The sequence below is a fragment of the Erpetoichthys calabaricus genome, chromosome 2, assembly GCF_900747795.2.
Source record: "Erpetoichthys calabaricus chromosome 2, fErpCal1.3, whole genome shotgun sequence".
In the NCBI taxonomy this organism is placed as follows: domain Eukaryota; kingdom Metazoa; phylum Chordata; class Cladistia; order Polypteriformes; family Polypteridae; genus Erpetoichthys; species Erpetoichthys calabaricus.
The window spans coordinates 132,815,735-132,840,533 of record NC_041395.2 but is presented as its reverse complement, the minus strand read 5'-3'; the positions used below and the strand labels follow the sequence as shown (position 1 = coordinate 132,840,533).

Sequence of the window (24,799 nt, the reverse complement as noted above, 5' to 3'; positions counted from 1 at the left end):
AAAATTGGAAATGGTCTTATTGCAGGCATAAAAGTTTTCAGCCTTCAGGGTTATTTTTCCCACAGAAATGTTTAAATTGCAAGGAATTCTAGATTTTTCTATAGAAATATCAATAAAACAATAATTTATAAATGAATGTACATTTTTTTAATATTCATATAGCTTCACAAGGAAATCTGTATTAGCTGTACACTGGGAACACATAAAAGTAGATCATATGTACTGTACATAGTGCCACATGCATGTGCAAAAGGGACAGCTTAAGGGCTCTGGTGATTGTAATTCTCCACTGCTCCAGGTGTTGGCGCTGTGACTTCCGATGTCTGTCTGCCTAGACATACATCTTCCTGCTAGAAAGACTTAAGACCGGAAGATCCACCATCTTGAGACAGTTAAATTGAGAACTTGCCTCTGGAAAGAAGTTTTCGCAATTATTGCATTTCTGTTTTTTTTTAAGTTGCACTTCAGTTGTACGGGGTCACCAGGGTAGCGCCCAAATTTTTTATCATTGTCTACTTATTCTCTTACAGTAGACATAAAAATAGCATTTGCAAAGGAAATTTAAACAATGCAAATACTTTATTAAATGGAAGCACATTTAAATATCCTTGGCTGAAAAAAATAAAATCTGCTTAAACTGTGAAGTTGTACATTTATTAGCTTCTACCCACAAGTCAAAAAGGTTGCTGAACAGTGAGTCATAAGAATTCAAATATAGTAACATAACAAACAGGGTATATAATATATAATACTTACAAATTCATATTTTATGTAATTGTGTATGAGAACTATATATATATATATATATATATATATATATATATATATATATATATATGTGTGTGTGTGTGTGTGTGTGTGTTGCATGCTTAGTATACCTTCCTGGAATAGTATTGTATTTTGATCAACTGTTCTGATTAAACATGTAAGTGCACACAACGATAAATTGGACCTGAAATTCAATAGCTGTAGGATTAAAGTTAAAGATAATTTTCATGTTGTTTACCCATAATATGTTTTTTGGTATTTTGTTCTGGTTTAAGCAAAATAATATAGCACTTTGGAATAAAAATGCAGAAAAGCAAACCAAAACTTGAAGCTAAAATAGCAAATATTTCCACAGCTACAGTGTACTTTCCAGGTGAGCTAATGTAGGCTGGAATAAAAGTGATCCAAACTGCACAAAATATTAACATGCTAAATGTGATGAATTTTGCCTCATTAAAGTTGTCAGGCAGATGGCGAGCTAAAAAAGCAAGAATAAAGCAAAATAAAGCAAGAAATCCTATGTAGCCCAAGACTGCAGAAAACGCTGCCACAGACCCAAGGTCACATTCCAGTATGACTATATCTACATAGTGCTTCATGTTTTTGAATGGTATAGGAGGGGATTTCATCAACCAAACAATACATATGATAACTTGAATCAAAGTAAAACTACAAACACTCAACCTCTGTTGAGGAGCTCCAAACCATTTCATGACATTACTACCAGGTAGCGTGGCTCTGAATGCAATTAAAACAACAATTGTTTTTCCCAGAATACATGAAATGCACAAAACAAATGCTATTCCAAAAGCTGTGTGGCGCAACATGCAGGACCAGTCAGAGGGCTCGCCAATGAATGTGAGGGAACAAAGAAAACAAAGGGTTAAGGAAAACAGAAGCAGGAAACTCAGTTCAGAATTATTTGCTCTAACAATAGGTGTGTTTCTTTTTATGAAGAATACAAAGCTAACAAATCCTGTAAGAAATACTCCCAGTAGTGATAACGTGGCAAGCAATATTCCCATAATTTCTTGAAAAGACAGGTATTCTATCTCCTTCATGATGCAATTGTCATTTCCTTTGTTTGATCTGTATTCTGGAAGACACCTCAAGCAGTCAATGGCATCTACAATAGAAAATGCATCAAGATGTATAAAGTGACAATGTAAATAGTAAAAGAACAGTAAAATAAAAAATAGTAAAATGTAAAACAATACTATGTAAAATATTTTACTGCAAGCATGCTTTTTACTCATTTAATCCACTTCTGTTTAAACTCAATTTAATTTTTAATCAAATTAATTCATTCAAATGTGGTTAAAGAAACTACAAATTTTGAAGCAAAGAAAACAAAAACTTCACTTTAATATGAAGCTTTAGTATTTTGGATAAAATCAACATATTTCTGAACTGAATATATCTGCAGCATTAATAACCTTATTTGTACTGTGTATTCCTTTCCAAAAGAAAAATTGTATAATATATCCATCCATCCATTTTCCAACCCGCTGAATCCGAACACAGGGTCACGGGGGTCTGCTGGAGCCAATCCCAGCCAACACAGGGCACAAGGCAGGGAACCAATCCCGGGCAGGGTGCCAACCCACCGCAGGACACACACAAACACACCCACACACCAAGCACACACTAGGGCCAATTTAGAATCGCCAATCCACCTAACCTGCATGTCTTTGGACTGTGGGAGGAAACCGGAGCGCCCGGAGGAAACCCACGCAGACACGGGGAGAACATGCAAACTCCACGCAGGGAGGACCCGGGAAGTGAACCCGGGTCCCCAGATCTCTCAACTGCGAGGCAGCAGCGCTACCCACTGCGCCACCGTGCCGCCCCTGTATAATATATGTACAATAATATTTCACACAATTTTAAATCCTAATAAAACTTTTTTTCAGCATTCTGTGAAAGGTTTGCAAAATATAAAATGAATTTATATTATTGAAAACGATTTTTGGAAAATGATTTAAAATACGACAAATTGGCATTCAGGTAACATACAGGTATATGAGTTTGACAATTTAATATGAATGTGAGTTTGGCAATTTAAACATATTGTACAAGGCCTGCAGACCTGATGTGTTGCTAATTTCACCTTCAGCACAGGGTATACAGTCATAGCAACAGACTGGTCTTCCTTTCTGAGTTGCTTTTCGAGTGCCAGGCTGGCAGCTTCTGCTACACAAATACTGGGGAATCTTAAACAAGAAAAAAATATATGTTTGTAATAATCCACCTAGGATGGCCTTGTCAATAAAACTGGACAAATTAACACAGACACACACACACATTAAGAATTCCACCGAGTCATTTAAGGGAAATAACTGAACCTGGTAAAACAGGTACATTTAACTAATAAAGAAGCATTTTTGTGATCATTTTACCTGATTTCCAGTACCAGCAAATACCATGCTCTCATATTTAATCTTGAATCTGTGTTCTTCTGATAAATATGCATAGTATGCTCCAACAGTTGCAAATTCTAGGACATCTTCGTTATTAAATTGCCAATTTAGGATGTCATATGTTTTGCCTTTCAATGCAGGATCCCCATTTCCCTCAAAGTGAAAGGCTTCTCCTTCTTTTGTTGTGAAATTTACATTTTTCAGATAATGTAGAAGCTGTAAGATAGCTATAATTAATAGAATACAAACTTAAAATCACTGAATAAATTAATTCAAAATTATATCAAAACTTCATGTAAATAGTTATTTATTTTTAACAGTTTTAAAATGATCTCTGAAGTAAATTAATTAGGGCACCATACCTGCAGAGGTGCCTTCTTTAACTTTTCAACACAGGTAGCATTGTCAAGTGAATTTTCTAAAACTCTGCAGTCCAGCTGGTTGTGTAGGGAATATGCTATAGCATATACAGCTTTATACACATTAATAGTATATCCGATGTTTGAGATATCTGTATACTGATTATTCACTTCACTTAAAATTTCATGTCCAGTACACAAGGAGGATGTTCCTTTTGCATCAGGTTTAGGCCATGTGCAATTAAAAAAGTATTCCCAATACTCATTCATCCCTGTGTTACCAGGAATAATAGAAGGAGAAACACTTTGCAAGAACTCTTTCAGTCCTGACAAAAACGAATTGCTAACTGCGAGTCCAATTGCTCCCTTCATAATTGGGTAGTATTGCAACATTGCAGTATTTCTTGAAGAAATCCATGAATCTGTTCCAATCCACTGGAAGCCAGTAATGTTCTGCAAAAACATTTCTTTTATCAGTATATCCAAAACATTTCCTGTCAGAAATGCTATGATAACTCTCGAAGAAGACATTTTCATAATATCAATAAGTCTGAGAAATCTTTCCCTTGGGTATGTTCTGTGAATGGCCTCTGAATATTCTACACAAATACCTTCAAACTGTGCAGCTTGAAGAAAAGTAGCCATTCCAAAGTTTCCATAGTCATCATCATTTCTTATTGCCCCAACCCAGTTCCATCCAAAGTGTTTTACAAGCTGAGCCAGAGCAACACTTTGGTAGTAATCACTTGGTACTGTTCGCAAGTATGTTGGAAACAATTTTTTATTGCTGAGACATGAACAAGTGGCACCATGCCCAATCTAATGAAAGGAAATTAAGAAAACAACACAATTATGGCACGAAAATCAAGTACATTTAGTTATCGAAACTACTTTATTCAATTTTAGTGTTGCAGACAGCCACAGCCACTCTGGCTTTATTGGGCGAAAAGTGAAAAACAATCCTGAACGAGGTGTGAATATCTAAGATAGTTTTATTTATTAATAATGTAATTATTTTTAATTATCTATATCTTTCTCAACTACATTTTCTGGTGCAATCAACATATTATTGTTTTATTTACAAGTAAATGATCAATTTCTGCAAAAGTTTAATTGAAATTACTATGTCATTAACAAAAATTTACATAATTTTCTTTTGGCAATAATCAATGTAAACATTTTCTAACTAGCTTAACTACGCAGTCTATTTTCTCTCTTTTAAAGAATGTGAAAATGCCTTCTTACCAAAGGAATATTAAATGATGCAAGAGTTGTTGCAACAGCTACTGTAGTTGCTGAATTAGAAGGCCCTATAATAGCTGAAGCAATCAATGGTTTTATACAGGCCCTGTCATTCATAAGTTCTTTATCATGCCCAGTAAGCAAAGTCATTGCTGCTTTAATTGCCAAAAGGATATCTCTGCAGTCATCATAAATCTTATAGCCAAGTTGGATACCCGGAAGCAAATTAGAACTGTTGTTTATTTCTTCAATAGCGAATATCATAGCTTGTGCAAACTGAAGTTCTCTGAAGCTGAGACTGTGGGAAGCAGTATTGGAATTTAAGTATTTACAGTTAAAAAATATATTTATATAATATATTATAATATTATAACGATATATACAATTACAAAATAATAGTAAAAACATAGTAAAATGTATACATAGTAGAATTAAATTCATTTTTTTACAATGCCAGTAAATAAAGCATGTATAATGACAGGTGGTACAATAAATATAATATTTATGGAGTAGGGAAACACATAACAATATAAATATAACTGCATTCTATTGCCAATTATTTCAGTGTTTTGATAGATTTATTTTCCAGAAAGAAACCAACAGGGAGATGAAGTGTACAGTTAAAATTCAAATAATTACAAACTTATAAAATTTAGATATAGTAATGCAATAAAATACTTAAATGCCATGTTGCTGCATGTCCAATGTGTACATAGGATGAGCAGCAATTAAAACTGCTGGTGTTTAATTTCCTTTAACTGAATATAACATTGTTAGCGCATTTGTAAAGCTGCAAAGTTTTATCAAACTATACAACAAAGTTAAGTTAATTGTTATTTTATTAAGAAATTCTGAGTAATATTTTTTTTAAAAACTTGCAACATTTTACTCTGCTAGCACCTTAATGCTACAATGAAATTCTGAACAAACTTGTTAGAATTTTCTTTTTTTCTGGATGTTTTTAGAAGGAACAAAGACCTTTACTTACCCTTTGCATTGTAGTATTTCAGGTAAGACTCTAAATGACAGACTAGCATCTACTGGGTTATTGTGGAAAGAAAAAATGCCTCCTATAATAACATCTCCATCTTTTGAGAACTTTAAGAATTCAGTTTTTCCTCCTAACTTGCAAAGAGGCTCTTCTGCTGTAGTTAAAAGACACATTAATAGTAAAACCAGGAGAACCATTTCTTATTGCTCTGCATTGAAATGTAAACAGCCTGATTTATATAAATTGTTTTGAATTACAGTTGAATGAAGTCAAACATTTTTTTTACCTGATTATTCTCAATGGAGACTGTATGGCAATAGTAAGCCTATGAACATACTGGTGTGTAATAGTCCCAGGTGGTCTTTTGGATCAAAATTCTATTTTTATCATATTTGGACTGATTCTAAATACTTTCTTGGCTCAGGGCAAAACATTAAAGCGGAATAATAAAATGCACCCATGCCATGTCATTCCCTGTTGATGGCAGAGTCTGTCAATCACCTTGAGGTCTCATTTCTAAGATAGCACAAATGGCTAAAGAAACTTAAAGGGAACAAAATCAAGAATGAAAAAGAATTTATACTTTCTCTGTAAGAAATGTGTATGATATGACAAGAATAACTTATTGGTTGATGACAATCAAACAGTTTATTAATTATCAGTGTTGACTTTGGCAATGCCAGTAATTCATGAAAAAATAATTAGTAAACCACTGACCTAGGGACACCAAATTAATGTAGTGTTTGTCTGGATTTTAACTTCTGCAAATGCAAGGATATCTGTTTCATCTTCCAGTCAGGACCCCAGAAATATGAAGAGGTCTACACATGGTTTATAAATTGACGAAAGCCTACATTAAAAAACTTTTACTTACTCTTTCTGTGGCCCAGACATGGCAAAATACTATTTTCAATAGAGTTTATTCATAACATAAGGAGATGGATGTATGCAAGTATAAATATATATATATATATATTTATATATATATATATATATATATATATATATATATATATATATATATATATATATATATATATACTGTATATATATATTTCAGCTGCTGATTAACCTCCATTAGTGCAGTGTGATTAACGGTGATTACATTTTTAAAAGCAACCCCTAAACCTGTTAATTTAAATTGTTCAATTTGACTGCACTTCATACTTTATGAAGCAGCTCTAGATGAATCCTAGTCTATTAATAGTAGTAGCAGGTAACCAGCACTTGATAATATCCCATGTTGTTTCATGATGATGAACTTAACTCACACACACCAGCAGAGTTGCTATCTGTCCTTATAATAAGGGATGTTTACCTTATTGGAATATAAAATGCAGCATACTAAATTGAACCAATAAGGGACATGATTTGTCCCGTATTATTCCACACATTTTTTCATACACTTATGGAGACCTGTAGGTGTCCAGTGAATTCTGTGCATGGCTGCCTTCCACTCCTTTTCTGAAATGTTGAGTAAGAGATCTTTTTCCCACTGTAGTCTGGGATCTTTTAAATGAAGGGACTTTAAAATGTTTTATATATTATAGAAATGTTGTCTGAGTCTTCAAGACTGATCAATATTTCTTCTGGAATAGGAATAGTTGGGAGGTGAAGAAAATTGGGCAGGTTTCATTTAGCTAAGTTTCAAATTTGGGAATAGTGGAAAATTGTGTTGATGGGAAGCTAAATTTGGAGTGTAATTGTTCGTAAGATGCAAATACAATATCTATATAGACACTTCTAAATGATTTAATCCCATACATTTTCTAAACATTAAAAACTGTGTAAGTTTGAGAGGGTGGAAAAAGGTGGTTATTGTGTAGAGGTGCCACAGATAAAATCTTCTCTATCTTGAAGTGCTTCCTTATTTCTATTGCGGACCAAGCTTGTGTGTCTTCATCTATTTGTCTCAATGTCCAGGTTTTCATAACTTGTATATTTGCCTCCCAGTAATAAAACTGAAACTTAGGTACAGCCATGCCACCTTCTGCTGTAGGTCATTGTAGGGTCATCCTTTGGATGTGTGGATGTTTTGAATTCCAAATAAATGAGATTATGATTGAATCTAATTTAAAAAAAATTATTTGCTAATATATATAGGGATAATGTGAAACAGAAAAGAAGCTTAGGAAGGATATTTATCTTGATAGTGTTTCATTCTCTCTGCTACAATGAGATAAAGGGTAGACCATTTATACATGTCTTGTTTAAGTTTTCACACAGTTAAGCACAACTTAAGTTACACCAGTGCTGATTTTGCACAAAAGCTGAACCATGATTTTATGTTTCTGTTTTTTATTTTCTAAATGCAACCAGCGCGTATTTCTCCTCCATAAACTCAAACTATTTAAAGTAGACAAGGACCTCATGTTGTCCTTCTATTGCAGTATGATCCAGTCTGTGATCACTTTCAGTTTCATTGCCTGGTTAAATAGTCTGACAAACCAAAACTCAAAAAAGTTCCAGCAGATTATGAAGTATGCAGCTAAAGTTATAGGGGCTGATGTAGATGATTTGACTAGTGTGTGTCAGAGGGCAATGCTAAAGAAACTGGAAATCATCTCAACTGATGACAGTCATCCATTACATGTAGAACTAAACTTCAGTAAATAAGGAAGGATAGTTGCTTTGAAAACCCACACAAATCGCTCCAGAAACTCCTTTCTTCCTAGTGCCATACGACTTTTCAATAAGAAATATCGGAGATAATGTTTAAGGTTTTGATATATATCCTGTAACCTTTTTTTTGGTGTAAATATGTATTATCTAACTGCCTTACCTTAACCTTTCTTATTTCTATTTGTCTGTTTTATTTCATTCTGTCTGTTATTAGATGCAACTGAGAAGGCAAGTTTCATGTTTTCTTGTGTAAATATGACTAAATAAAGAAACCTAAACCTAAACCTAAACTTGCCTAATTAGGGTAGGGTATGGCTGAAATGAAAATCTGAAGACACAGGACTTTACCAAATAATATAATCATTTAAAGTAGAGTTTTTATGTACAGTAATTTAAGTTATTTTTAATTGGTGTAAATTGTGAGTTAAGTCTGGTATACGGTACAGTTAATGTGTCAATGGTAAGCTAATTTATCCCATGCCACTGAATAATCAATTTGTACTACAGTATACAGTGCATCCGGAAAGTATTCACAGCGCATCACTTTTTCCACATTTTGTTATGTTACAGCCTTATTCCAAAATGGATTAAATTCATTTTTTTCCTCAGAATTCTACACACAACACCCCATAATGACAATGTGAAAAAAGAGAGAGTTTTGTCTGAGGACAGAGGAAATTCATTCAACTCATCAACTCATCTTAGAATTCTTGACAAAAACCAGCAGTCAAGTATTGCTGGTGGTAAAAAGAACTGTTTTCTGTCTGAAAAAAGAATCCTAATTTCATGTTATCACTGAGTTCCCACCTAAATTGTCCACCACAGTTTTGAAGGAATTTTTCCTTTTGAAATTGCTGTCAAAGTGGGCAGACAAATTCAACTACCCCCATTCAGTGCCATTATGTTTTTCATCTAAAAAGACTGTTGGGAGTAATGCCTGTGAAAACTGGAGCTCACTAAGGTTTTTACCACTGTTGACTAGAGTAAAAGTTTCTGTTGATGACCTGGCTTGGCAGATCCTTATACACTTAAGAGATATTGTGAATCTTGTGGTCACACCATTTCATACTGAAGAATCTAGCTTTTCTGAGCTTTAAAATCTGTGAGCACAGGACAAATTTCCAGGAATTGTTTCCAGATTTAAAACTTTGCCTAAACACCATTTCTTGGAGCATTATACTCAGATGATACGAAATTTTGGACCTTTTGTAGCATTATGGACAATGAGATTTGAAGCAAAACGTCTTTTAAAAGGTTGTACGATGTACTACGTTCTTCAAGAATGTACTGCATTCTCTAGAGGAAACAGTTCAGTTTCAGATGGCACATCACCTTTACACGTGCCGTCTCAAGGAATCCCCACTTGAAGGTGCAAATATTAGCATTGTGTCAGTTCACATTCTGAAGGAGGACATTGTACTTGCAATTAAGAAGAAGCACCCTGATGTTGATGAAATGTATTTGGCAAAAAGTGTAACTTTCAAAGGATACAACTACAGGAATAGAATGTTGCTTACCCATGGCACACTCTCAGGTCTTCCAGAGTTTAATGAAATTATTCAGATGATTGTTGTTAATGAGCAATTGTTTTTTTTTTGTTGTTCAAAATCTCAATGGCTGGTATATGGAAAATTATAAAGCATATGACCTGAAGCATCCATTCAGAGATAAACTTAAACTTCTTGAGGTGGATGATTTGGCAGACTGATGCCCACTTGCTGACTACATTGCAGGAGGAAAGCGGCTGGTTACAGTTAAACAATACATACATGTCTAAGGTAGGATGAGTCAGATGTTCCAGTTTACAAGTATGTGACTTTTACAGTTTTAAGTTATGATAACATTTTGATTAGAAGTGTTTACGTTTTCATGTTGTTTAGTGCATTATAAAATGGATCTAACACATTTCTGTTCATAAATTTAGTGCCTAACTTAAGATGGCTCAGTAGACACCTGCAAGGCTGCTTGTAATCCTAGAAGAGCACAACTCTGTATAAATGTCACTACCAAGGGGGATACCTGAATCTGTAGTGGATCTTATCAATGAGATCAAGAAGATCAGCTAATTACAGGGGGACATAAGGCTGCAGTATATGGATGCAGACTTTGGCAATATGTTTGTGAACCTAATGTCCATTACTGAAATCATTGACGTGAGCACAATCAAGGTTATTCACCTAGCAGATACCACCACTCTTATTCATATTGTTGCTCCAGAGGATGCAGAAACCTCCTTTGGACATAACATTGATTCTGTCTCCGTAGCAGAGTGTACCTTGTCAGAAAGGCAATACCATGAAAATTCCACCTTGAAAGTGTCTCGTCAGTCAGACAACAGTACAATACCAAGCAGTTCATCATCTGAATCTGTTACAATAAGAACAGCTCAGTGGTCCAAAGCATTTCATATCCTCACTTTTTCAGTTGAGACAGAGTTGTAACTGCAGAAAGGAAAGAATTCAAAGGAAAAAAAACGATTTGTTGTTGGCTCAAATATACCAATGCAACACCTCTCCTCAAGATGTAGACTTCTGTGATGTTGCTGAGGCAGTAGTTAAGAAACACCCATGTCTATATGAGCCTAGATCTTTCATTGGCTGTTATGGGTGGAAGCAAAGACTGAAGTATAAAACGACTAACTACAGGACACAGCTGAGAACACACGGGTCTGCTGAAGTGGCATTTAATTCCTTTAAGAGGAAAACAAAAGAAAATGCTTTGTGTACAAAAAAATTTAAAAACCAAGACATGCAGAGGCCAATTTCTACCCATGTTTGCCAAGTGGATAGACCACAGAACACATGGAACATGTTAGGCTGCAGCTCCTGACTAAACAGAGGAAAAGAGAAAATTGTAAAGCAGTCAGATAGAAAAGGGCACAGACTTTTGCCTACTGAAGAGGAGACATTATTGATCAGCAATCCAGAGTGGAGAACATTATGTCCCACTGGCCTGCATTGTTTCAGGTTTCTGAGGCAAGTAATAAATTATGTGCAGGGTTTTACATACGCCATTCAGAGATAGTGTAACATTGCAGTTTTTTTTTTAAATCAATGTGAAATATTGTCAGCAAATCAGAGTAGGTGCCTTTGTTGATGGAACATAATTTATTGTGTTTTTAAGACCACCAAGTAGATGGATGTACACCAGTCATCCCAAAACATTATAATCGCTCACAAATTAAACGAGTGTTGACTATGTTGTAACAATGGCACCTGTCAAGGTTTTGGAATATACATTACATGGAAAACAAATAGTTGGTTCTTGTAGTTGACATGTCTGAAGCAAATGGGTAGGTGTAAAAACCTGAGTGACTTCAACAATAGCTACAATTTGCCTGTGTGTATGTATATTGTAACAGATAGAGGCGTGGTCCACCTCTTGAACCCTCAGGTACCACTCTGAACACCAGGTGAATGTATAAATAGTATTTATTTTACTATTAAACCGTGCACAAAGCACTCTCCACACCACACTACTCATAAACACAATTCTCTCTCTCTCACTAACCAATCCTCCTCGCCCAGACACTTCGCCCTCCTACTCCCAGCTCAGCTCAGTGTACTGGGTTTCCCACAGTCCTTTTATATCCCCTGACCTGGAAGTGGTTCCTGGCCAAACCCACAGTTCCTTTTTCCTTCCGGGTCAGGGTAAACAGTCCTTTCTTCAGCCCGGGAGCACATCGTTCCTTCCTGTCACGTGATGATGATGCACTCCCGGGTTATAGGGCACATAAGAGCCCACTAGCCCCCCTACAGCGACTCCCGGTGGCCCCCATGGTATCCAGCAGGGCTGTGTATACAAACTACAAAGTCCATGAGGCCCTGCTGGAACTCGGGGCACCATCATGCTGTCCGGAGGGCTCCTCCTGGCGGCCTGGGGGTGGCGACTGGAGTCTGTAGCTGGTCGTCTATCACAATATATAATATTGGAACAATTTGTCTTTGTATGCCTTAAACTCCCCAGATCTGTGCCGAGTTTGTGTGTATCACCACAGTTCCGCTGCAAGCTAAATTTCTGGAACAGCTTGACCGACATGCTGACACACTGAAAGCAATCATCAGTCAGAAAGGGGGAGAGGTACACATGAAGACCAATGACATGAAGAAGGCTTTAAATCAGATATGACCAATTGTCTTCAAATGTACATAATGCTATGATTTCACCTGGACTAAGGCTAATAATAATACTTGGGCAGTGTACAAAATCTTAAAACACTAATTGAGGTAGGGTTTTAATCTTCCTAATCCATCGTTAACATGAGGTTTTTGCAGCCTTTGAACTTAATTTGGCATTTAGGACTTTAAAATTATAAACAAAATAACATTTTATACCCTGAATAAAAAACACGTGACAGTGGAGTGTCCATGCTGGTCATAAAAAGTGCAGGAGTTAACATTATATTTGTGTCGTTTACAATTAATGTTTTAGATAAGTACTGATTTTTTTTTTCAAGAGAATGTGCAGCCATGGATTAAGTGCATGTGCTTGATTTCACAATGCATAGGACATATTTGCACTGTTTTCTGTTTGTAAATGTAATTTCTAATGGTTATAAAATTATATTGCTACTTTGGATGCTTTTAAAGAGCTGCATCTGTGTTAATTGTATCTTTTTGTTGCACAGACTGTAGAGATTAACTTACAGAAAGAATTTTTGTTCAAATCACTTGTCATCTTTCTTAGAGAATTTTTGGTATGAATACAAAATTTGTATTTATTTCCAAAACAAAGATTAAATTATAACTTGTTTCAAGTCATTGATTTTAGAAATCCTTTGACAAGTCCATTAACATATTGTGACTACATTTATATATTTACCCACCTAATATTCTGAACAACATTTATCTACTGTATATATGGCACAAAAAAGCATGTAATCAGGCAGAATTTATTTGTTACATGAGTATTAAGAGATTTTTTATAAGAGTACTAATTTTATTTGCCTTTTTTTTGTTTTGCAGTGTGAGTGCTACTGATTTGCATTATAGAAATTTATTTAGATCAACAGTATTCAAAATAACTTCTTGATTCTACTGTTGTAAAATGTAGATAGCAAATTTTTGTTAATTTAAAACATCACACCATTTTTGTTTAGTAAATAATAAAAATACATTCTACTACAAGTGGTTAATACAAAGGTGTTCAATGAGAGCTGCAGAATCTGCACGTTTTTGCTCCATCTCTTTAACTAATAGCCCCCATTCCTTTAAGCAAGAAAGCATCTTCATTTATGACATCAGTTGTTTCTCAGCTAGATTTCCACAAAAAAGCTGCCGACGTTGAGGTACAGTTGAACATCCAATTGTTAATATATTCCTAAGAAAAATGTCCAAAAACTACATTATCTTTGCTGTTCAGACAAATCAGTAATTTGTATCTTTAGAATTAGCTCAATGTTTTTTTCAGAACAGCTAAACCTGTATCTATCCCCCACAGGCCATGCCAAAGTCAGAAAGCATCCATGCAGAACTTGAGAAAATACCTATTGTAATTTTTGTGATTCGCAAGGATGAGGACACTCTCCACCCGCTCATGGACATTGTGATAATTATAGATGGCGTGCAAGTGTTACCTCCATTGCATCTGCTTGTGCCCTACTGTTTGGTCTTATGTATTCCCTCAATTTGGAATATCCAAAGAGACTGGAATGTACCTTTGAAGTGTTTCAGAATTTATTTTGGAACTTGATGCAAAGAAAATGTCAAGCAAAGTGTATACACAGAGCATTAGGTTGCTGAACCCGTAAACCTAGGAATTGTCAGGCTGTTTTGTTTTTTGTTTTCCTGTCTCTTTGTATTTCAAGATGTTTTCCCCTATATTTTGCTGTTGGTCAGCAGAAAGTACTGGTTCTTCATATTAGAATATTTGCACTGTCATGTTTACAATACAGCAGTATTTATTAATATCCAGATTCAAGAGAGTTTCTATTTACATGTAATCAGTAAAACATGATGTTCAGTTCCCACTATTCATAGACTAACTAATGTTTTCTATTTGGTTTAATTAGTCTGATTTTATTTTTATTTCTCGTGGATGAGAATTTTAAAATCTTTAAAGGCAGCACTCTGATTTGTTTGATTTGTGTAAGACAACACTTATGGTAAAAATGTACTTCTGTTTTAAAAGTCAGTATTTTACACAGTGTTTTTGATTTAAAAGTATTTAAGTTAATATGTTACATAGAGATGGTGGTTTTATCTTATTTTTTTAATTGAACACTTTCAATTTAATATTTTGTAAAATCACTGTGGTTTGCAGAAAATATTTTATTTTGCTATCTTTACAATTTTATTTTATAATTGAAAATGGTTGCCTTGTTTTGAAAACGTTTTATGAATACATTTTTATACAATTCAATTCATCTGATTCATTTTTTGGATATACAATAAAAAAAAATTAATATATAAATATTAATAAAAATATTAGATTAAGGAGAAAATGTTGGTTTAAATAATAACATTAATTAACCAAACTTAAAAAGTTAATTGTGAAAAACTGAAGTACTTCTTTATGTTGATTTAGTGTTTCATTTTTTGCAGTGTTTCTCTTCTGGCAAGAGTACTAGGGTGTGGTACCGTATGAATGTAGTGAAAAGTCAAGCAAAATGATACCTTTTATTGGCTAACTAAAAAGATTACAATATGCAAGTTTTCGAGGCAACTTGCATATTGTAATCTTTTTAGTTAGCCAATAAAAGGTGTCATTTTGCTTGACTCTTGTGGCAAGGTAATGCTTGACTTAGAATCAGAAATCTGACCTGTGCACAACACAAATTTCAAAAGTGTCCACCTTACACTATCAAGAAGCCACTTTTGATAAATGATATTTTACTGTCACTGCTAGCCATGTAATTAGGCAACACCACCAACCTTTTAACCGTTTTTTTCATTCATCGTACAATATTTATTTAATTACCATATATTTCAATATGCATAAATATTTCAGGTGAATTATTAGTTTACTCAGGCTACCTCATATACAAGCTTTATAGTAATTGTTTTTATTATTCACAGCATTGGAAAACATATTATTTTACATTTATAAATCAACAAATAATATTGAAAATAATTTTATCCACATTTATTATGTTCAGTTACATTACTGTATGCAAGAAATGTCACCATAAAATAAATGATGTTTATAAATACATTTTAATAAACAGAGTTTTTCAGTATAATGGAAGTCATCTTCAAAAACATTTTCTAATTAACTCTATTTTGAAAATGAATTTCCCGTTTATATATATGTGTATTACATTGTGAATTAGCTCTTCTCTCTGACAGTGGTGTAGGATGCTGGGTACAAATCATAGCCAGATCACTGTTTCTGTGGAATTGGCATACTCTGTCTTTGTGGATATTTTCTACAGAAGAATCAGTTTTTTTTTTTCCACGTCCCAAAGACATACAGATCATATTGGTCGATAGTCTAAATCAGTCTGATATGAGTAACTTCTGTCCCACAATAATCTGAGTTACATAGAAAGTTTGGAAAATAAACGATTTTTCAAATCTAAGAAAGCTTTAATGGGTGCTTTATAAAACATACAGAATTAACAGTAGTAAAATGAGTTCAGACATGAATATTATATGCATGTATTTTAAATACTTTCAAAAATGTACTGTGTAATCAATTACAAATATTAAAATGATTTATAAGTAAAACAATCATATTTAGTGCCCTGTATTTTTTCATACTTATTTCATGTGTTCCTTTACTTATGCTTAATTACTCCTTTTGTCATGTTGTAAAATGCACAGTATACACAACTGTATAAAAATCAGTGCCCATTTACTTCTTTCATATTTTTCCTTCAGTTCACTTTGCCATAATCTGTTTTTTTGTATTTTTTTCTGGTTTCAGTAAAATAATATAGCACTTGGGGAAGAAAATACAGAAAAGCAAACCAAAACTTGAAGCTAAAATAGCAAATATTTCGACAGCTACGGTGTACTTTCCTGGTGAGCTGATGTAGGCTGGAATAAAAGTGATCCAAACTGCACAGAATATCAGGATGCTGAATGTAATGAATTTCGCCTCATTAAAGTTGTCTGGCAGTTTACGAGCCAGAAATGCCAAAACAAAGCAAAATAAAGCAAGCAATCCTATGTAGCCCAAGACGGCATAAAAAGCAGCTGTAGATCCAAGATCACATTCTAGTATTATTATCTCTGTGTAATGTTTCATATTTTTATTGGGGAAGGGAGGTGAACTAAGTAACCAAAGTAGGCAAATAATCACCTGTATAAGTGTAAAACTACACACACTTAGTCTCTGCTGAGTGACTCCAAACCATTTCATGACATTACTTCCAGGCAGTGTAGACCTAAATGCCATGAGCACTACAATAGTCTTCCCGAGCACACAGGAGATGCACATGACAAATGCAATGCCAAAAGCAGTGTGGCGTAACATACATGACCAATCAGAGGGCTGACCAATGAATGTCAGGGAACAAAGAAAACAAAGGGTTAATGAAAAGAGAAGAAGAAAACTCAGTTCAGAATTATTTGCTCGAACAATTGGAGTTTCTCTATGGTAATAAAAAACTAAACCTACTAAAAGTGTTAGCAATGCTCCCAGTACTGACAGAGTGACCAGCAGGATTCCCATAATTTCTTGAAATGATAAATATTCAATTTCTTTCAAGACACATACATCCTTTTGTCTGTTTGGCTTGTACTCTGCTGGACACTTTAGGCAATCTGAAGAATCTGGAAGAAAGGTAATGCAAAAAAATTAAAATAATTTCACCTGATTATAAAAGGATTTAGAAGCAATAGTATTGTTTTAGAAGCTTATGCCTACTGTATCAAACTTTTCTAAATTTTCAAAGATTTGTGTATTCTTTCATATGGGTAAACATATGTGTTGTATTTTTTTTTGTATTTTTTATGTAATAATGATTTTTGTTTGATAAAAATGAAATATTGAAAAGAATGAAAGAAATAAAAACAGGAGGCACCCATTCCCACCCCCAAACCTGTAAGGAAAAATGATTAACATGAATTAATAAAGATAAATAAATAATAAAAGAACAAATATTAATTGTATATATTTTGCATTTTCTTTTCACAAAAGAAAATTACTGTTCAAAAATCTAAAGCAAGTCTCCAAACCTGTAATGAACTCACACACTGAATATGTAGTGGGGATCAAAATGTTATGTTTTAAAGTTAATCCAGTAGTTCACAATTTTTAATTCTTACCAATATGCAATAATTTGTACTATTCATTGAATGATGCAGGAAATTGATTTTTTAAATATTGTAAATAATATGAATTTGTGTAATACAATAAACAGCCTGGGTTACTGTACATACAGTTACTGGGTTGGAATTTAAAAAGAGGATTGCCTTTACTACACTATTGGCACGTAGATTTATTTTGCTAAATTGGAAGAATCCTAACTTTCCTCTTTTAAGTCAGTGGGTAACTGATGTTTTATATTATTTGAAATTGGAAAAAATCAAATTCTCACTTAGAGGATCTGTGCAGAAATTTTTCAAAACCTGGCAGGATCTAATCAATAACATTTTAGAATAAGTTTTTAAAGTACTGAGGAAGCAGATTCTCTCCCCATTTCTTTTTCTTCTCCATTTATCTTTAAACACTTATTAATTAATCTATTTACTTAATTTTACTAGCTTTAAGTTTTATTCTTCTGCCCATGCTCTCATTCTCAGGGGTGGGGGTTGATTTGTTTTCAATCCTATTTTTGTAAAATTGATCTATTTGTATGGAATGTTGTGTGATTTCAATAAAATCAATAAAATGTTAAAAAAAAAAAAAAAGAGGACCCATGAGCTGCAAAGCAGTACTGGTAACCAACGGCACAGCCATGCTGGTTCAATTGTTTGCAGTCCCCGTTTAAATTTCACACCTGTCGTGTTGCTAATTTGATCTTCGGCACATGGTATGCAGTCATAGCAGCAGATTGGTCGTCCTTTCTTCACAGCTTTCCAAGTTCCAGGCAGACAGGACTCACTGCAAACTGACCTGGGCACCTTAAACATAATAGCACAAGACTATTTAGCAAAAAAACAGATTATTTCAATTAATTTTAAATGTGGAATTGGTTTGACATGCAGAATTTTAAAAACAGTTAACTGGAAGAAGCACTGACAACTGTATATAATGACGCCTAAAGTTAAAAAAAAAAAGGCTTTACCTTATATTTTGTGCCAGCAAAGTTAATACTTTCATAATTAATTTGAAATTCATATCCTTCTGACGAAAAAGCATAGTATGCACCAACTGTCACAAAATCAACATCACCCTCTTTATTTAGTTGCCAGTTTACTATGTCATATATCTTGCCTTTTGCTGCAGGATCTCCATTTTTATCAAAATAAAAGTTTTCTCCACTTTTTGTTGTAAAGTTTATGGTTTTCAGGTAATGGGCTAACTGTAAAAAAAAAAAAACAAACAAACTGTAAAACATTGATTAGCGGAGTGTATCCAGGCAGAACTAGGCACAAGGCAGGAACCAAGCAGGATAGGGCACGAGTCCATCACCTGCTCTACACACCAATACAGGGTATTTTGGAATATGGAAGAAAAAACCATGCAGACATGGGGAGACAGTGAACAGGTTTGACATTTAGACCCAGGACACCCTCTAAAACTACATTTTATGTTAACATACTGTACGTATAGTATACATTTCTGGATCAGTTAACAGAGGTTATTTGTTAAACAATTTTGCAATTCAGAATGTATAAATAAATTCATTAGAATAAAAAAGAATAATGTCAAAACTCAGGCAGCTACCTGCAACTGAATGTTTGTTGATTTGTTAACGCATGTTGATCTGCTTTCAGTATGGCTACATCCTAGCAGGTTGTGTAGTGAATAAGCCACAGCGTACGCAGCTTTATAGACATCATTGGTGTAACCAAGGTTTGACATATCTGTGTACTGATTGTTTATTTCACCAAAAGATTCCTGTCCAGTACAAAAGGAATTGCCTGTTTGCGTATTTTTTAAGTTAAGAGTACAGTTAAACAGATATTCCCAATACTCATTCAGGCCAGAGTTTCCAGGAAGTGGAGAAGGATGGACGCTGAGCAAGAACTCCTTCAAACCTGGTATGACTGCAGTGCTGACTGACAATCCAATTGCTCCATTCATTATTTTGTAATATTGAAGCATGGCAGCATTTTTAGTAGAAATCCAAGACTCTGTGCCAATCCACTGAAAGCCTGTGACATTTTGTAAGAATATCTCCTTGAGCAGAATTTCAAGTACATTAACTGTCAAAAATGCTATGATGACTTTTGATGAGGAGAGTTTGATAATGTCAACCACTCTGAGAATTTTTTCTCTCGGGTATGTTCTGTGGATAGCCTCAGAATATTCAACACAAATACCTTCTTTCTGTGCAACTTCCACAAATGTGGCCATGCCATAGTTCCCATAATCATCATCATTTCTTATTGCCCCTACCCATGTCCATCCAAAATGCTTTGCAAGCTGTGCCATGGCAACACTTTGATAATAATCACTTGGGGCTGTTCTGAAGAAATAAGGAAAGAGCTTTTTGTCACTGAGACATGAGCAGCTGGCAGAATAACTGACCTGTAAAGTAGAAACATACAAAAGAAAAAAAATGCAAAAGATCTGCCATAATAAAACAAAATTTTTTACTATGTGAATTAATGTCATAGTGCAATTAAGGAAAGATCTAATTTTTTATTAAATATCAAATGCTTGTTTGTATTTGTATATTAGTTCTTACATACTGTACATCATATTGAAGTATTATATACTGTATAGTATAAGAAATGTTAGTAATAGCCTTGTAAAAGATACAGTGACTATCCTCCTAGCTGAAAAAAAGTTCTTTTTAATCAGGTTAATGCACTGCTAGAATGAACAATCCATAAACAACTGAAGTGGCAATCTCCTAGAATTGGGCTGAGTGGTGGGTCAGTTATACCTCCCTTTCATCCATCCATCAATCTATTGAACCATTTAGTAATTTTTAAGGTTATGGGGAGCCAGAAGTTAAAGTGGCAGCCACCAAAAATGGGTCCAGAGTAAAAGACTGTATTTTCAGACTAAATCCACAACCTCATTTAAGTGGGAATGCATTACAACATTAAGTGTATGCACTTCTATAATTTAAGTTGAAACTTAGAAAACCGAAAATGTCTTCTTACCACTGGTATACTGAAAGGCCCCAGAGTGGTAGAAATTGCTATTGCAGGTGATGAAGTAGAAGGACCTATAATAGCAGGCACTATAGATGTCTTGGGACAGAAAACATCCTGGAATGAGGCTTTGTCCTCCCCACTTAATAATGCCATCGCTGATCTCAGGGTCAAATGGACATCTCTGCATGCGTCGTAGATTTTATAGCCCAAGGTAACACCAGACAATATGTCTGTATTCTTGTTTATTTCATCAATTGCAAAAATCATGGTCTGAGCAAATTGAAGTCCTCTGAAATTGAGCCTAAAAGAGTATTGAATAGCTTTGTTAATTAATGACCTTAGCACCAAAGAACATCGAGGGACTAATGCTACAGAAAATGCACTGCTGGGTTGAATATTTTAAGAACGAAGAATTTAAACTGATGTGCACTGTGGCAAACCATGAAGCTAATTTTCTTTTTGCTTGTCCATTATATTAGTGTAAAGAAGTTAATACATTAAATTTATTTATTTACATAAAATATAGGATGCAATTAGCATTTTTGTCATTTAAACATTTGTCTTTGTTTCAAATTTCTAATTTGTGTAACATATATAGTTCCAATTCCACATCCCTTGTTTTATTGTATAAACTAAGATGTTAATGTATTAAGTGTATTTATTTACTGCATGAATCAACATAAGGCTAACATTGCAATATTCAAGCCTTATTTTTATTAGTTATTTATGTAAGCATCTAACAAATTTCAGATAATACACATTGTTTATTTTTTGGAAATTCTGTACATAACTTGATCCTAATATCAATGCATTTGATACTGAGTTTCCATGGGAATCTAAAAACATCCTCTCCACATCACAATGTAGTATGTAATTAATATTTCTGAAATGTTTAAAATGTTTTTCTTTGTTTGATATTTCTAACATGGACAATAAATACAGTGCACTTACCCTTTACATTTTGATACTTCGGGCATGGTTTTAAATGTCAGGTTGGGATCTGCTGGGCTGTCATGAAATGTAAAAATGCCTCCAATAATAATGTCACCATCCTTGGAAAACATGGGCAGCTCTGTTTTTCTCCACAGGTTACAAACAGGTATTAGAGCTTCTGTAAGGAGAGGCACAAACAGAAAAAGCAAGAGAACCATTTAATTTTACTGCCAGTCCTGCTTATGTAGTTATGTGCTTCTCTGCAGAGCAGTGGACTTAAATATGTAGTATAGAAAATGATGTCAATTCTCAAAGGTAATATCCTTGTTTGACTGTGTAAGAAGAAACAAAGGAAAAAATGTACTCTACCTTATTATTTTATTAACATCATTCTAATAAAGCAAGTTTTTAAAAAAAATATTAACCATCAACATTATGAGTCTGGACAAATTTCAATACATGTTAACTAATGTTAAATAGCTTCCTCTTTTACTCTCACTTTTTTTCCACAATACAATATATATAATGCATGCAATATGCATTCAGGCTATATAAAAACTTGGAAACAGGCCAGAACTCTCATTTCCATTTTTCTCCCCCAAATTAATTGTACTATATGGAAAGCATTAATATAAAAAGTTTAAAAAAAAATGTATTTTTAATATTTGTTTTATGCTGTACATTGAACTTTTATAGATACATGCTTTCCAGTCATTTTTGGCATTTCTGTCACTGGACTGTAATCCTTGGAGTAACTAAATGTCAGATTGAGAGACGTGAATGCTTTTATTTTTCTTTCTTCAAATTAATTATCAGATACCCAAAGTTATCTTCAGTTCAGTTTATTCTATTATTGTACACATGTTCAGGCTTACACAGATTAGAAAAACAAAACAGCAAAACAAAAGTACATAAGCATGTATTTCAATTTTTATGTTAAAACACATTTAAATTAATTGTAATAAACAGATGCAAAAACTAACTAAACTGCTAAAAACTGCTAAAATGTTAACATTATAGGCTATCACCTTAATATAATATAATGGCTTGTTACCATACCAGTAACAGCTAATTTCGTAATTACTGTGACTTGTCTTTCATTGACCAGGAGTCAAACAAAGCCACTGAATAGTATATTGAGATTCTGAGAAGAGAAGCAGAATGAAAAACAGCTAGTAGCATCTAGTAATGATGATTGTCATCATTATTTTATTAACAATAGAATCCCTGAAGCCTACGAAAAAAGTTGCAATCCCAGACCACCTTAAATTCCTTCACACCTCCTCATCCGTGTCTTTGTCTTGCAAATATGTCAATCAGCACTGGCAGCAGGCAGCCTGCTCACTCATCCCCCCACGGAGGCAGCTGAAGTGAACTCAGTCGCTAAAGGTTATCTGTCAGTGAGGTGTTTGGAATTGTATAGGGCAGCGTTTCTCAACCTTTAAGTATTTGCGACCCGAGTTTTCATAAGTTTTAATCGCGCCCCACCCGTAACATTTTTTTGAAAGGAGCTCACTAATACCAATTTGTTCTTTTTTAATTAATGGTATATCATAGATGCTGTCACACACGTGCGCATGGGAGGCAGCTAAAGGGCTCGAGGGAAGACAGTTCTGGGGCATGCCGGGATGTGGCAGAGTGCACTGATTCTTTTTTTCCCTTGCCTGTAGACCATTCCCGGGAGATCTCACCTAGCTCTCATGATGTCACTTCCGGGACCAAGCCAATGGAAGAAGACCTTACCGGCTCCGGCCCCTGTGATGTCACCTCCGGGCTTGAACCAATGGCAGATGATCCTGAGCCAGACCCATATGACCTCACTTCCTGTCTTCCCCTTTAAAAGCCTAACCGTTTCCCCATGTGTCAGTCTTGTTGTGGACTCTGTTGTAAGCACATCAGTGCTCTATATTTTGCATTTACGACTTTGCAGCCAGGATACCTCATTATACGGGTGGCTGCCTCAAACCTTTATCTGTCTGATGTCTCGTTATTGCGACAATGCATAATTTATTATATCTACTTAACTTTTATCGACATTTATCTAACTCTATTTTTCTAGTATCAGAATGTAGTTTAAGTTAATTTGTTTTGGTTTCAATAGATGTATTTTTCATATTTTCGATTCTTGTTTTCTTTTTTTCACATCTTCGCGCCCCCCTTTTTGTTACTTCACACCCCCCTAGGGGGGCCTGCCCCACAGTTTGAGAACCACTGGTGTAGGGTAAATAATATATTGTTATTTGGGTGTGAAGCCACTGGGGGGCATACAGCCATCCTAACCCGGACACACACAGGCAGGACACAGGTTCAAACTCAACACCTGGTTTATTTACAGTTTTAAAGTGTGCACAAATCACCAACACTGCAACACACAGTTCAGTCCCTTCCTTGCCACAAGCCTATCCACCTCCACTCATCCTCAGGCTTTGTCTTCTTCCTCCCGACTCTGGCCATTCAGGTCCCAGGAGTGTTCCAGGTGGCTCATCAGTATTACCTAGAATCACTCCCAGGTGCGCTGGCGGTCCTCTTTAGGGCTCTGTAGCTCCCCCTGGGGGCCCCCATGGAACCCAACAGGGTTTCACCAAACTCCAACTCCTGACATGCCCTGCAGGAATCCGTGGTGATACAGCCGCCCAGGAGGGCTCCCCTCTAGTGTCCCAGGGGAGGTATTGCCTTACTAATGTCCTCTCCCCTGTCCTTCCACTCTGTTGGCCGCCCATTACACTGGGCTTCATACATTTCATGTGCGTTCCATTTCTACAACAATCTGTGTAAATGCAGGAAGACAGGAAATGCAAGAAATGTTGAACACATATCTAAAACAGAAAATTTTTCATCTTACCATAATAATGACAAAATGCCAATGTGAAGTGTATAATGTGTCAAGACTGAAGTCCAAATATCAAATAAACACTTTCACAAAAGGTATAACAAAACAAATGTGCTTTTATTCAAGAATATAACAAAAGAAAAAGAAATCATTCAATCTGCATATTGCTGTCAATGAGTAAAAACCCAAGTCCAAATATCTGATAACTGCTGTCTTGTAATCAAGTGGTTGTGAGTTTGAGGCTGAGTTATTTCTGTTTTGAATAGTGAGCTGCTGTTACATAATAAAAACATACATTTGATTTCAGTCTATAACACCCGGTGTAAATTTTTGCTACCTGTAAAAGACAGTGCCAGTGCATCACAGAATAGCACACACACGTACAAGAGGATATCCAGTGCATGGAGAAAAACCACACAGACACAGGAAGAACATGCAAACTCTACATAGAAAATATTCAAACTTTAATTATT

The 24,799-nt window shown here is 34.8% G+C and overlaps 2 protein-coding genes across 3 annotated transcripts in view; both read right to left on the bottom strand.

Moving 5' to 3' along the window:
* Positions 1–980: 980 nt before the first annotated feature.
* On the bottom strand, positions 981–9,923 carry LOC114669591 (extracellular calcium-sensing receptor-like). The gene is made up of 7 exons (XM_028825775.2): positions 9,920–9,923; positions 5,778–5,934; positions 4,793–5,087; positions 3,551–4,366; positions 3,168–3,404; positions 2,858–2,981; positions 981–1,894 (listed from the first exon to the last, which is right to left on the bottom strand). Exons 1-7 carry the CDS (start codon positions 9,921–9,923, stop codon positions 981–983), a joined length of 2,547 nt encoding a protein of 848 aa, XP_028681608.2.
* A 6,275-nt stretch (positions 9,924–16,198) lies between these two features.
* Positions 16,199–24,799, bottom strand: part of LOC114669595 (extracellular calcium-sensing receptor-like) — a 48,873-nt gene continuing 40,272 nt past the window's right edge. The window contains exons 4-7 of one of the 2 annotated variants that reach the window (XM_051922462.1): positions 19,179–19,777; positions 18,577–18,813; positions 18,289–18,412; positions 16,199–17,119 (exon numbers count right to left, since the gene is read on the bottom strand). In XM_051922462.1, the coding sequence (XP_051778422.1) occupies positions 16,224–17,119; positions 18,289–18,412; positions 18,577–18,813; positions 19,179–19,777 (1,856 nt within the window). In that variant the 3' untranslated portion in view covers positions 16,199–16,223. The remainder of the gene's footprint in view (positions 17,120–18,288; positions 18,413–18,576; positions 18,814–19,178; positions 19,778–24,799) is intronic. The other variant, XM_051922465.1, reaches the window with a different exon arrangement.